Below are 14,799 nucleotides of genomic sequence, written 5' to 3' on the forward strand. Positions count from 1 at the left end.
TTGTAGTCTTAGCTTGCTTTTACAGACATTTCTTTTTCTATTTTAGAAAGACAGTTCTCAAGTTCTCTGTATAAGTTGTACAAAACCTGGAGAGCTTGTTAAATGTAGCTCCTGCTCTAAATCCTATCATCATTCTTGTATTCAGCCTCCCTTGCTTACATCATGTGATGGGCCGTGGCACTGTCAAGAATGTCAAATAACAACTTCAGCCTCAACTGAGTGGACGGTTGCAGCTGTTCATAGTTATGTTGCTCTCAAAGCAGGTAAGTGTGTGTGTGTGTGTGTGTGTGTGTGTGTGTGTGTGTGTGTGTGTGTGTGTGTGTGTGTGTGTGTGTGTCAGTCAGTTAAAAAATAATAAAATCTTAGAAGTGTTGTAATGAATTAGCTATTGATTTTTCAATTTTATGAAATTTAAACTCTGATTTTTCACTTGGACTGAAACCTGTTTAGTTTCTGTAGCTGTTAACTGTTTTCATTCAAGTATCTTTTTCTAATTTAGCAAAAGAAGATGAAAAGAAAAAATTGCTAAAGCGGAGCTTAGAGTTGGGACAAGAAAAAGACCAACTGGAAACAAGATTGCATTACCTAAAAGATGTTGTTACTGTAAGTAATATAAAACTAATTTGCAGAAATATAAGCAGTTAGTAGTTAAAATTTTAAATGTCTCATTTGGGAGAAAAACAACTAATATGTTAAATTTTAATTTGTGCATAAAAACTTCTAATTAATATAATATTTGAACAATGTGCTGCACATTTGTCTTATCAGAATACCAGAACTTAAAGCACTTCACCTGTGTAAAGTTTTAGAATTTTTTTTTTTTTATTAATAATGGATTTTTTTTATTTATATATTTATTTTTGTATAAATGATGCAACAGCAGGATTACAATATGAAGAAGCAGAAGAGAAATATCCACAAAATGTATTTGTAGACTATTAACAAGATTCTCAAACTTTATATGGATGAAGTGCTTTCAATTCTGGCTTCTTATAATTGGAAGTTAGAATAGGTCGGAAGAAGGTATTCAAAATTATAAGTTTACACATGTGGTGATTATAAAACAACTTTGGAGCTAAATATCTCTATAACAGTAAGCCATGGACATCTGCTTTTTTTTTTTTTTTTTTTTTTTAAAGTAATAAGGGCTGTGGAACCTAAGCATTGGATGCAGTTAACAAGATGGTACAAATAGAATTGAATTTTGTCTCTTTTGTATGTTCTCATTACATTGTGGGGGGTGGGGGCAGATGGGATTATTCATTTTTTACACTGCAATAAAAATTGATTTCTATAGCTTTGGATGGATTATGGGAAATGTGTAACTTGAGGCTTTGGTGCAGTATTATATCAAACATGACCAGTTTAATTTTGTGTGGGTCCTTCCATTATGGTATGATATATAGTCACATGGAAAGTATGGATTGCTTTAGTATCCACACTTTGTATGTGATTGTATCATATGATTTGGGTGATGGATATGAAAACAGCAATATACATTTCATCTGATAGGTTGCCACATGCATCTTGAGCTCTAAGGTTGTATGGAGTGTGCTGAATGTTTCCTGTTAAGGAAACATTCCTCATTAAGTTCCTCATAATATTTTCTCATTGCTATCTGCCTCTCACTAAGATAACTTCTTAAAATCTTATATAATCTTCCAGGCAGCTGAGCCACTCTCCTTCTTAGCACATTCTCCCACCAGGTCCTATCAAAAGCCCCTTTAAAGTCCAGAAAAATACCTATAACATATTTTTCCAGTATGTACTTTGTGCCATCCAACAGAGCCCTAATAGCCCTTCTGGAAACTACACTGCCTGGTAGAACATAGCCCTTTATATGTTTAATGATCCAACACTTTTTATAATCATTCTCTCTAATACTTTTCTAAACAGCAGTAGCAAGGAGATAGGGATATGATACAGGGTCTGCTACATCCCCATCTGGATTTTTTACTAAGATTTTGACAACTGCAATTTTCCAACAACTTGGAAATATACTCCCCAAACATATATTATGTGTAAGTCCAGAAGAATACCTGGCCATTTCTTTATAAAAATTTTAAGACTTCAGGCTCAATTAAGTCTTTTCATGGGGATTTTCCATTCATTATCTTAGCTGTTGCTTCCTCTAATTCTTCTTTTGTGAATAATTCACATTCACTTACACCTAGATAATCCTTATTTAATTTCCTGATTTCTCTCTGCTCGACTTTTCCTGTTCTTCTAAATTTTGTAGGAATGAGGTCTCCAAAATTGCGCTAACCATATCTCTCCAGCCTAAATTTGCATGATAAACGTTATCCAACTTCATTTTGTCTGTGACAATTTTATAGGGAAGACCCCATATATGATTATTTCCTTGTTCATTCACAAACCAGAAAAGAGTTGCTGTGAATACATCTTTATGTATGAGAGTTATTGATACATGTATTCCAGCTCTTTAATTGAGAAGAAGCTATATGAGCATGTTCCATAAGGATCTAATAGCTGAAGATCTCACAGACAAAATTTTTCTGACTGCAGATGCAACCACCCAGCTGACTGGTGGATGCACTCATTGAGTTTTCTGAAATTTAATAAGTAGGCTTTAAAATCATTTTGAAATTACAAGTGCCCCCTGAGAAGTTCTTAACTCCACTCCTGTACTATACTATACTGTTTAGTTAACCAAGGTGTACTTAAAAAAAATTGTCATTGCTGCAAAATTATTTGAATACAATTAAATAAAGAATGCTATAAAGACAGAATGAGGTAGGTGTAGTAAATAAGTCAATTGAAAAAATATATACATTCTGAGTTAATGAGCTTTCTTTCGTGGACTTGGAAACTATTCTCAGCTTAAAAAACTTCCTTTATCACTAAAAATGAATAATATTAATATTAAATTTTGATACAGTTCTTTAGTAAAGGTAAGAATAAATCAGTTACTCCCAAGGAAAGCTAACCTGTTAAGGTGAAAACAGTCTTTAGGTATTGAAGGACACAAATCAGAGTGCAGATGTTTTCACAATGGCAGTCAGAACTGAAGCAGTCTCTTATATTTTGTCATTGATGCAAAATACAAAGGAAAGAGATGACTTGAAAATACAAAGGCCATTCAATAATTAGTGACAACAACGTAGCAGTGCAGCAATCTACCATGGAATTGTTTGTGTACATGAGACAACTTTATTAATCTTTTTTCCTATTTCTACAATAACCATTATTTGTTTTCACACTCATATGAAGAGGTAGTGTCACATTGGCACTGTTGCCAAGTTTGAACAGCGTTGTTTCATCAAAATCCAAGTTTGCACCCAGATGAAATGCACTGAGTGGCTGATTGCCAATATACAGAAAAGGAATGCTGCTGATGGCAGCAGGCATCTTCCAGAGATGTGCAACATGTCTGTAATAAGGCAGAATATTTTATTGAAGAACTGCAAAGACTCGGTGATAGATGGTAAATTTTGCTCATTTTCGAACAGTGTGCCACTAATTTTCATATGGCCCCTGTAGTTGTGTGGAAACATTCTCCACTCTCAAAGTGGCCTAAAGGGTGACAATTACTACTTAGAAGCACTAAAAGGAAACTCAAACCAGATCCATTACCAATACACTGAAAAATTTAGGTGCACAAATAAGCTAAAAGAAACTACAGTCCTTTGTCTCAGTACTACAATGAGAAGAAAGGTGAAAGGTTAGGATAAACAGAGAAGAGGACAAATATGGAACAATTAGAAAAGACTGAAACAGCTGTGGATTTTTTCATGGAGAATCTTTTCTTACCTGGGGTTGTGACATTGGGAGGTTACCTCTGCACTTGTGTGCCACATCTATCCTTAGAAAATAAAAAAAGCAACTGAAGCTGACTGTTAAGGTAGATTACAATAGTCTTTTGGTAAAAAGTGCAAAGGAAAGTAGCAAGAAATTTGTTTCCTTATCTTAACACTAGAAGGAAAGAGATGAATCATGTGGGTCGACTTGATATGTACGGCATTAACTATTGACTTGTATGGGTTGCTGACTGAACACAAAGTTTTCAAATGTTCTTCACAGGTAACAAAAAGCTTCTTTTATTTAACAACAAATCTATTCTCCATGACATAAGTAATGTAATAATTTATTATTATGTTAATTAATGCACCTGTTTTTACAAAGTACCCAATCTTGAAAATTAAAAGTCATAGTAGTGTGTTTAATTCCATATCATTATTTTTAAACATTATTATACATAATTGTTAGTGCTAAAACAAGATGATTGAGTGGGAAAGCAACAGTCAGGTGACTACAACTGATTTAGTATTTGTAAACCAATCCGTCAAGCACAAGCTATGTTGGAAGTAAAGTGGGATGGGGAGGCTGGCCTGCAGAAAATAAATAGTTCATTGAAGTGGGGTAGTTTATTGTTAGGATTTGCCAAAGGACAAGAGAATCAAATTTTATGTTTCTTAGATTTCTGAAAGCTCTAGGAGAAATAAGCAAGTGAGATACACTAAAGCTTCATTATTTTGCAGTAATGAAGATTTGCATGCACATACAATAACAAGACACCATATACAATAACAAGACACATCAGGCAACACAGACACTATTGTATATACATAAACAAAATATGCAAACCACTTAGGCAATAACATGGAGAACTAGTGGATGAGCAACAGATCTTTTGATCACATGGTCTTTGAGGTTGTCATAGACATTCTCTCAGATATGCCAGACAATCTGTACTTCCTACCTGGGAGTCTAAAACGCTGATGGAACTGATATTCGGGTGACATTCAAGTCAAGTGGACCCAATTTCGGCGAAGTCCAGACGTTCTATGACAGCCAAATCCTCTGCTTGCACCTTCACGATGGTGGGACTGTTAGTAATCCAGGGTATAACCTCCATGCACAAGTACATGGTGGGTGACCACCCAGGTGTGAACCAACGTAAGCAGAGGTCGAGATGTGGCGCCCACACCACATGGAGGAACGCCACCCCTCTATGTTACCAGGCAGTACTAGGTGGTAGATGATTCTCATCAACCGGTGAAATACCACCACTTTGCTTATTGGAGGCTTGAAGTGGTGGAACCCATGTTTAGTCTCTAGAGAGGATCCGGCCAACCCTTCCCTATCTCTTCCATCATGCAGTATGATTGATGACTTTTGAGGTTATGTCGTGGTGTTTTGATGAATGTCGTGGCGAAATCCAATATTCCTTACATTTCGAGGGTACAGCTCTAAAACGGTGTTCGCAGGCCGGCCACTAGTTAGTACACCGGACCAAACCTATTGGTAACTCTCTAGGAGGCTTCCGGATCAGCTAGTGTATAATCTTGCTACCTCTACTCTGCCAGATAGTGACTGGAGGGAGTCCGAGTAGTGTGTATGCGGGGAGCATTGTCGAGGCCACGTTATGTCAAGGATCTGGGTATATTCTTACCACATGTACGCCATATCCAAAAATTTCATTACTTCATACAGCATGTCCCACCCACTTTTTCTTACTATTGAATACACCATGAATTGTCAAACTAATAGAGTAAGCTTATCTGCAAAAAAAACTAAACCTCCCGAGGACTTCCTAATTCATTTCACAAATATACGTGGTCTCAATTCTAATCTCAACGATATCCATTTCCACTTGCAGTCTTCCAAACCCCATGTACTTTTTCTGAGAGAATCTCAGTTATCGGTTTATTCAAATACTGCTCATCTCAAATGTCCAAATTATTCACTGTGTGAATCCTTTCGCCTCAAAGGTGGTACTTGTGCATATGTCCGTTCTGATATTCCCTGTCAGAGACTTGGCAATTTGGAATCTCCTCTCTTTGATCTTCTCTGGCTTAAAATCTCTCTACCTCATTGTGTCAAATTCATCTGTTGTCCCTACCGTTCTCCCAACTCCACTAATCACTTGGAGCTCTTTGACTTCCTCTCTTTGCACCTTGACTTTCTCCAGTCCAACTTTCCTAACAGTGAGGTAATTTTCCTTGGTGATTTTAATGTTCACAACTCCAGCTGGCTTCCGTTTTCTAGTCACACCGACCCAGCTGATCAAGGTGCTGAGGCTTTTGCAATTACTAATGACCTTGCACAGATAGTTCATTTACCTACAGGAATTCCAGACAATCCTAACCATACAGCCAATACGCTTGATCTTTTTCTCACAAACAACCCTTCTAAGTACAAGGTTGAAGTGAGAGGTCCTTTAGGCACTTCAGATCACAACTTGGTGATTGTCTCTTCTCCAATGGAACCTTTATCTCATGGCTATTCCCAACCTCGTGTTGTTTGGCATTACAAGAATGCAAAATGGGATGACCTGCGAGACTTCTTTTCTTCTTTTCCTTGGTCGGATTACTGTTTCAAAAGTTCTGATGTCAACGTTTGCTCAGATCGTGTCAGTGAAATTATTCTTGCAGGAATGGAATCCTTTATCCCACACTCCACTTTAAAATCTCGTCCTTAATCTAAACCTTGGTTTTCCAATAAATGTGCTAAGGCTGTCCAAGAGAAGAATGTTGCATATCGTAATTGGCTTGTTTCATTTTCTGCCTACTCCAAAGCTCGCAACAATTGTAAAGCAGTTATTAATCAGTCCAAACTAGAGTTTGAACAGGCTAAGAGTAGAAAACTTGCTTCTTGCCCTAATAGTAGCCGAGCATTCTGGTCTCTTGCCAAAGCTATTGGCCGCAACTTTTGCCCATCTCTGCTCCCACCTCTGTCCAAACCAGATGGTTCTGTTGTCACTTCAGCCAAGGATAAAGCTGACCTTCTAGCATCCCATTTTTCTTCCAGCTCATGTATTAATGACCTTGGTAAAACACCTCCCACCATTCCTAACACACTCCATTCAATGCCTCCTGTGGTCTTCTGTCAAAAGGATATCGGAAGGATTTTGATGAATCTTGATGCTAAGAAAGCTCCAGGTCCTGATGGTATTTCTCCACTTGTTCTCAAAACCTGTGCTCCTGAACTTACTCCTATTCTTTGCCGCCTTTTTTCACTTTCTTATTCCAAAGGTGTTTTTCCTTCTGCTTGGAAATTTACTCATATCCAGCCAGTTCCTAAAAAGGGTGACAAATCCCTCCCATCCAATTATCGTCCCATTGCAATTACTTCTACTCTTTCTAAAGTAATGGAGAAATCAATTAACCGCCAACTCTTAAACTACCTAGAAACCTTCCGTCTGATCAACGATCGCCAGTATGGATTCCGTCAGTGTCGATCCACTGGTGATATTCTGGCTTATGTTACCCATTTATGGACTAATTCAATGGAAAGGTTCGGTGAAACACAAGTAGTTGCTCTTGACATCTCAAAGGCTTTTGATCATGTTTGGCATAAAGGTCTTCTAAACAAGCTTCCATCTTATGGTTTGCCAACTGTTTTTAGTAATTAGTTATCCAGTTTTCTCTCTGATCGCTCACTGAGGGTGATGGTAGATGGCTCTCTGTCTTCTAACTTCTCCACTAATGCCGGTGTCCCCCAGGTTCAGTTCTTTCCCCCACTCTTTTCCTCTTGTATATCAATGACCTTCTTCCATTGACTGGAAATCCTATCCATAGTTTTGCCGATGATAGCACATTGCATTCAACTTTCCATTTTGAGAAACCTTGTCCTGCTCAATCAGCTTTAAGATAAATCTGGGTTATTGCTGATCTTTTTCCTTTCGCAGTACACTAAGCTTCACTCAGTCACCAGGCAGCATGAGGTTATATCCAGGGTTACTAACAGGCTCACCATCGTGAAGATGCAAGTAGAGGATTTGGCTGTTGCAGACTGACCGGACATTGTCGAAATTTGGTCCCCCTTGACTTGAGTGTCATCTGAATATCAGCGTTTTAGACTCCTAGGTAGCAAGCTCAGCTTGACATACCTGAGAGAATGTCTGTATGACAGCTTCAAGGACCAAAGGCAAAATCCAATCTTCCTTACATTTCAAGGGTACAGCTCTAAAAGGGTGTTTGCAGGCTGGCCATAGTAGATAGTCCACCAACTGAACCTGTTGGTGGACTATCCTAGAGTACCACCAACTGAACCTGTTGGTGGTACTCTAGGAGGCTTACGAATCAGCTAGTGTATAATCTCACTGTCTCTACTCTCCTAGTGACTGGAGGGAGTATAAGTAGTGTGTGTTGGGCATTGTTCAGGCCATGTTATGTTAAGGAGCTCGGTATATTCTTGCTGTGCATATACCCTACCCAAAAATTTCATGTGTCCTCCCCACCTTTTCTTACTATTGAATACATCATGAATTGTCAAAGTAATAGAACAACCTTATCTGCAAAAGATAAGATCGAAAACCTCCCAAACACTAATGCCATCATTTCACAAATATATGTAGTCTCATTTCTAGTTTCAGTGATGTCCATTTCCACTTAGTCTGCCAAACCCCATACTTTTTCTGAGAGAATCCCAATTATCCCTTGATTCAAACACTGCTAATCTTACTTGTCCTAATTATTCGCTGTATGATTCCTTTCGCTATAAAGGTGATACCTGTGCAAATGTCTGCTCTGATTTTTCCTCTCAGAGACTTAGTAATTGGAATCTCCTCTTTTCAATCTTCTCTGGCCTAAAATCTCTCTACCACATTCTGACAAATTCATCTGTTTCTTGAATCGTTCTCCCAACTCCACTAATCACTTGGAACTGTTTGGCTTCCTCTCTTTGAAATTTGATTTTATCCAGTCCCACTTTCTTAACAGTGGGGTAATTTTCCTTGGTGATTTTAATGTTCACATCTTGCTTCCATTTTCTAGTCACATGGACCCAGATGGTCGAGATGCCGAGGTTCTTGCAATTACCAATGACTATGCACAGATTATTCATTTACCTATCAGAATACCAGACAGTCCTAACCATGCAGCCAAAAACGCTTGATATTTTACTCTCAAACAAACCTTATAAGTACATGGTTAAGGTGAGAGTTCCTCTAGGCACCTCAGATTACAACTTGGTGATGGTCTCCTCCAGTGGAGCTTTTTTCTTGTGGTCATTCTTAACTTCTGTTAAACCAGTATTGTTTGGCATTACAACAATGCAAAATGGGATGATCTACAAGATTTATTTTCTTCTTTTCCTCAGTTGGATTACTGTTTCAAATCTTTTGATGTCAACATTTGCTCAGATTATGTCAGGGAAATTATTGTTGTAAGGTTGAATTCCTTTATTCCACACTCCACCTTAAAATCCCCTCTTTTATCTAAACTTTGGTTTTCTGATAAATGTGCTAAGTCTATTCAAGATGAGAATGTTGTATATCACAGTTGGCTTGCTTCCAATCTTCAGGTTTGTTTTTTGCCTACATCAAACCTCGCAACAATTGTAAAGCAATTACTAATTAGTCCAGACTAGATTTTTAACAGGCTAAGAGTAGAAAACTTGCATGGGTAGTTTAGCATTCTGATCTCTTTCCAAATCTATTGGCTGCAACTTTTTGCTGCTTTCTAATCTTATCTCTGTCAAAACCGAATGGCTCTATTGTCACCTCAGAAAAGATAAAGCCGACCTGCTAACATTCCACTTTTCTTCTAACTCATATATTGATGATTTTGTAAACCATCTCCTTCCATTCCCAGCATACTCTATTCAAAAGGTCTTCTGTCAAAAGGATGTCAGAAGAATTTTGAACAGTCTTGATGCCAAGAAAATGCCAGGTCCTGATGGCCTTTCTTGTTCTCCAAACCTGTGCTCCTGGGCTAACTCCTGTGTTGCCTTTTTTTGTCACTTTCTTTTTCCTGGGGTGTTTTCCCTTCTAATTGAAAATTTGCTCGTATCCAGCCGATTCCTAAAAATTGGACAGGTTACTTCCTTTTATTGTCCAATTATTGTCCCATTGCACTTCTATAATAATGGAAAAATCAATTAACCACCAACTCTTAAAACCATCTAGAGCCTTCCATCTGACCATCGATCACCAGTATGAATTCTGTCAGTGTCAATCCACTGGTGATATTCTGGCTTATGCTCCCCATCTGTGGACAAATTCAGTGGAAAAGTTTGAAACTTTAGCAGTTGCTCTTGACATTTCAAAAGCTTTAGATCGTGTTTGACATAAAGGTCTTCTAAATTAGCCTCTACCATTATGGTTTGCCAACTGTTTTTGTAATTGGGTATTCAATTTTCTCTCTGACTGCTCACTGTGCATAATGGTAGATGGCTCTCTGTCTTCTCCACTAATGCAGGTTCGGTTCTTTCTCCCACTCTTTTCCATTTATATACTAATGACCTTCCATTTACTGGAAATCCTATCCATAGTTGCTGATTATATCACATTGCATTCCACTTTCCGGTTTGAGAAACCTTGACCTACATAAGCAGCTTCAACTTCTTGAATATCCACTACCAAATCCCTGAATGCTGATCTCCAGTGGGACAAAGAAAACTTAGTTGATTTCAATCCTTCTAAAACTCAGTCCTGTCTTTATATCTCACAAAAAGGATTTTTTTTTTTCTATTAGGGATTACCCTGACTTCTAATCTCTCTTAGCATAAGCACATTACAAATATTGCTTCCTTTGCCTCCAAAAAACTGGGTTTTCTCTTTTAATCTTAGTGTTTATTTTCTTCCAAACAGCTGTTCACTCTATACAAATTGCAAATCTACCCTACCTCTCTCAGGCTTCTAGATTCCATTCAAAAAAAGGGCAGTTAGGTTAAGTAATTACTTCTCTAACAGTCTCTCTTCAATCTTTCTGTCTCATAGACATTCTGTTTTTGCTGCATGTCATTTCTATAGATACTTCCACAGGCACTGTTCTTTTGAATTGGCTTCTATAATTCCTTCTTTTCACCAGTCCCAACATGTAACCACTCAACATCCTTTTACTGTCCAACTTCAATCTCATAGAACCAACTTTTCTTCTTCCTCCTCTATTCCTTCAACTTCTGTTTTCTGGAGCAACCTTCCTTCATAGGTATTTCCTGAAATATTACAATCTTCAGAAATTCAAGTCTAATGTGAACAAGTATCTCATTTCATCTTCTCAACCTTCAACCTGTGCATGGTACTAAACACTATAGGTTCTAATACCTCTCATGCTTGGGGTTTTCATTAAAAAAAGCATGCCTGTCTTCTCTTCTCCCCTCCCATTCTTGAACAGTTGACCATGCCATAATACCAACACATTTGCAATATAAATAGCTATCACATTATGCAGTTTTATCTTCTGAATCCTGTATCTCAACTGTATCTCAACCAAATAAATTATTATATGTTGGATGAGTTCCATGTATTTAGTTATTTTTAACCTTTTGCATAGTGAGATACAGTTCAAAATTTTATCTCTGGACAATTTTCAGTTTGCCATATACAGGCAACCAGTGATTATCTCAGTTATAACCACCTTCATACACGTGTTATATATCTATATAATATGGGTGTAGATTCACCATAGGCAACTCTTAAGAAACTACGAAGTAGTTGTAGTAGGATCATTTGCTCTGTTTCTCATATTGTGCTCTTCCTTCATGACGAGTTGCCATGATATTGCACTACCTTGAATAAGTAACGCTTCACTAATAGAGAAGACTATTGTTACTTATTCTCAGTGGATGGTGTATCTACACTGATATTATATAGTTAATAAACTCTTAACGTATTATGCCTTTTGCATTTAGTTATTTTTAAATATTGTCATACACCTTTTGGCATCTCTCATATTGTGTGATTATCTTTACAACTGGGTCGTCATGTCTGCAATACCAGGGTACCTGCCCATCCACTGATAATAGGCTTGAAACGGTGCCGTCTGGGTGTTGGTACTCACTAAGTAACAATAGTCTTCTCTATTAGTGAATCGTTATTTATTAAGATAGTGCAATATCATGGCAACTCGTTGTGAAGGAAGAGCACAATATGAGAAACAGAGCAAATGATCCTACTACAACAACTACTTCGTAGTTTCTTAAGAGTTGTCTATGGTGTATCTGCACCGATATTATATAGATAATAAACTCTTAACGTATTATGCCTTGTGCATTTAGTTGTTTTTTAAATGTGTTTATATGTATATCCTTAGTCTAATGTATAATGAAAATAATAAATGTTTATAATGTGGTGACTTCATTTATGTCTTATGTAAACACATATTCAAGATATACTGTATATATCTAATGAAATAGAAAATTATTTGAAGACTTGTTTGATATGAACAGTTACCATAACTGTTCCGATGAATTTGGAATTCTAAAAAAATAAATAAATAAAAAAAAACTAAGACAAATTAGGAAGTACTGACCATACATTGCCATGTGTTTTTTCATGTTTGATAACCATCTGACTGAGCCTTATACACTCAGTCAGATTTTATCTGACAATGACAACGTGTCTGCTGTTTTTAGCTATTTTAAATCAATAAAAGTTTTTACTCGTATTTAAAATTTTTACGTTATTGTTATGTCTTTTATTATATATCTGGACATGGTGGCCTAACTACTTAGGTCACTGAGAGAAATTTTTATATATTACCTGGTTTTGGCGCATTATAGCTTTAGATGCTAATGCACCAATAAAATCTAAATCAAATCAAATCAAAATCATTTCATGATTGAAAACCGTTCTAAAACAGTAGCTTGCATAATCTTTCAAGTTCAGTGCTGCTTCTGTGTTCATCCATTGTAATATAGAAAATGGCCACTATGTAAATCTTGAAACAAAAAGTTGCTGATGGAGGTATTCTGATGGGTAGGTGCTGTATACGTGGTCTAAAGGTCATTGGGTTGGGCTCTGGAATTAGTTGTGAGAGGTGGTGGTGGTAGTACTCTCATTTGTGACTGCCTGCAGCCTCTGGGTGCTGGAGAAGAGAGGTGGTGTTATGGCAGATGGACAATTCTATGTTCTATTGTAGTGCATTATCATTAATTTACAGAATGACCGTTATCAAAAGGTAATGGTCATTCTGTAAATATGGAAATAAAAATAAAATAAAAATGGTTGTTGCTGAAGGTATTTGGTGAGAGAGAGAGAGAGAGAGAGAGAGAGATTTTGGTGGTCACTTACATTGCTGGAATTAGTTGTGGGTGGTAATGGCTCTTTTTGTCACAGTTCTTTATAGCTATTGTGGTTTGCATTTCCAGTTTCAAATTGTTTTGTGAAACACAGACCATACAGTTGAATAATGCATTAACAATTTGTAACTTTTTTTTTTGGTAGTTGTTGGCGCATCAGCTTCTGTGGCCATAATGCACCTCCCAAGGTTTTTTTTGCAGTACTTGGATCCAAGCCCTAGGCGGGATTCGAACCCGCGACCTTTGGGTTGCCAGGCAGGCACTTTACCCACCCGGCTAGCCTGGTCAGCAATTTGTAACTTAAATCCACCCCACACACACACACACACACACACACACACACACACACACACACACCCACACCCACACCACTGGAAGAAATTGGACTACGCTTGTGATCTTATTTATAGATATTAGTATCAGTGACAAATGATGCAAGAAAGCAAGCTTATACAGCATCAGCCAAAAAAAAAATCCATTTCACCTATCCATCACCTCTGGTAGTTTGCCTAGTTCTTCCTTGAAAACTATCCACTTCCACAACAATGGATGGAAGCTTTCTTCCCGTGATCAACTACCTTTGGTTAAAGGCAAACTTCCTCACATCTATTCTGCAATCATCCTTCCTCAATTTGAATTTATGCCCCCTATGTGCATAGTGTGAGCAAAAGGAAAAAATCAGTGTTAAATGCTACTAAAATAAAGGGAAATCACCCTTAACTTAATTAACCTCAGACTACTCTGTTACTACACTACTCTACCCCCCCCCCCCTTGTGGTGAGGTTGGAAATCTGGGCAGAGAAAGCCACACCTTGAGGGCAGGACAAGTAACAAATGAAATTTAAACTTTAGTGGTATAATCTTATGGCCATTCTAGGAACTTCTCAGTTACACTGTACATACTCAGTTACAGAACGTTTTGACCACTCTTTCATAAGTGTAAAGGTAGTGACAAATCTAATCATATCAAATTTGTTGTTTGGTTTAATTTAAGATAAAATGCTACATGTTTTGTATATTAATTTATTACTGCTTCTAAAAACTTTTATCACACTTTATTGCCCTTATGGAAGAAAGACCATTATGTCTTACTATACATTTTTTAATTTATTTACAGGTTTTTTATTAATTAAATCATTTTAATTACTTTGTAGTTGTCCAATTAATAAAAATGCATCATTTACTCTTTTTTATATTAATTAAATTGAATATGTTTATGGTTGTAATAATTTTCCTCATGTCATACTTTATTTAAGGAACAAGAAGATAGACATGTTGAGCTAGAATCTTCTTACCAGAAAGTGCAAGAATGCATTAAACGATTGTACATTTTTGTGCACAAATTACAACAGATCTCTTGATGTTCGCAGATTCTTACCTTCTAATGTGCCAAGTTTGTGACTCACAAATACCCTATGTAAACAGTGTCACAGCGTCAGTTCCTGGAGTCTCAGATTAGTAGACTGTATTTTTTCACCATAGGTGTAATTCAGTAATTTAAAAATAAAAGTAAGAGACTGTTTTATAGGCGGAAGTATATTTCACTGCCATGATATTGAATGATGCTGATAAGAGCACAATTTCATTAATATTAGTAATTGAATATCTCATTTTTTTTTTTTTTTTTTTTTTCCTTTCTTTCTTGACATATTTATTAGAACTTGGGGGAAAATAAATAAAAAAGAAAAGAAAAAGAGAAGTCGTAAATTTGTTTGTAAATTTTGATAGATATAAAGCAAGTTAGATTTTTGATGGTTGGGGTGCAATAACTTCCATTATGCGGACAGTTTTTACCCCTTATTATAAAGCCCT

The 14,799-nt window shown here is 36.9% G+C and overlaps 1 protein-coding gene across 2 annotated transcripts in view; it reads left to right on the forward strand.

The window, feature by feature from the left end:
* LOC150077455 (PHD finger protein 21A-like) overlaps positions 1-14,464 on the forward strand; it is a 177,478-nt gene extending 163,014 nt beyond the window's left edge. For both annotated transcript variants that reach the window (XM_090386114.1, XM_090386115.1), the window contains 3 exons: positions 47-263; positions 500-603; positions 14,244-14,464. In XM_090386114.1, coding sequence (XP_090242240.1) covers positions 47-263; positions 500-603; positions 14,244-14,348 — 426 coding nt within the window. In that variant the 3' untranslated portion in view covers positions 14,349-14,464. The remainder of the gene's footprint in view (positions 1-46; positions 264-499; positions 604-14,243) is intronic.
* Positions 14,465-14,799: the final 335 nt, after the last annotated feature.

This window comes from Mastigoproctus giganteus, chromosome 12 (genome assembly GCF_048544385.1).
Source record: "Mastigoproctus giganteus isolate SK-2022 chromosome 12, ASM4854438v1, whole genome shotgun sequence".
NCBI classification, from domain to species: Eukaryota; Metazoa; Arthropoda; class Arachnida; order Uropygi; family Thelyphonidae; genus Mastigoproctus; species Mastigoproctus giganteus.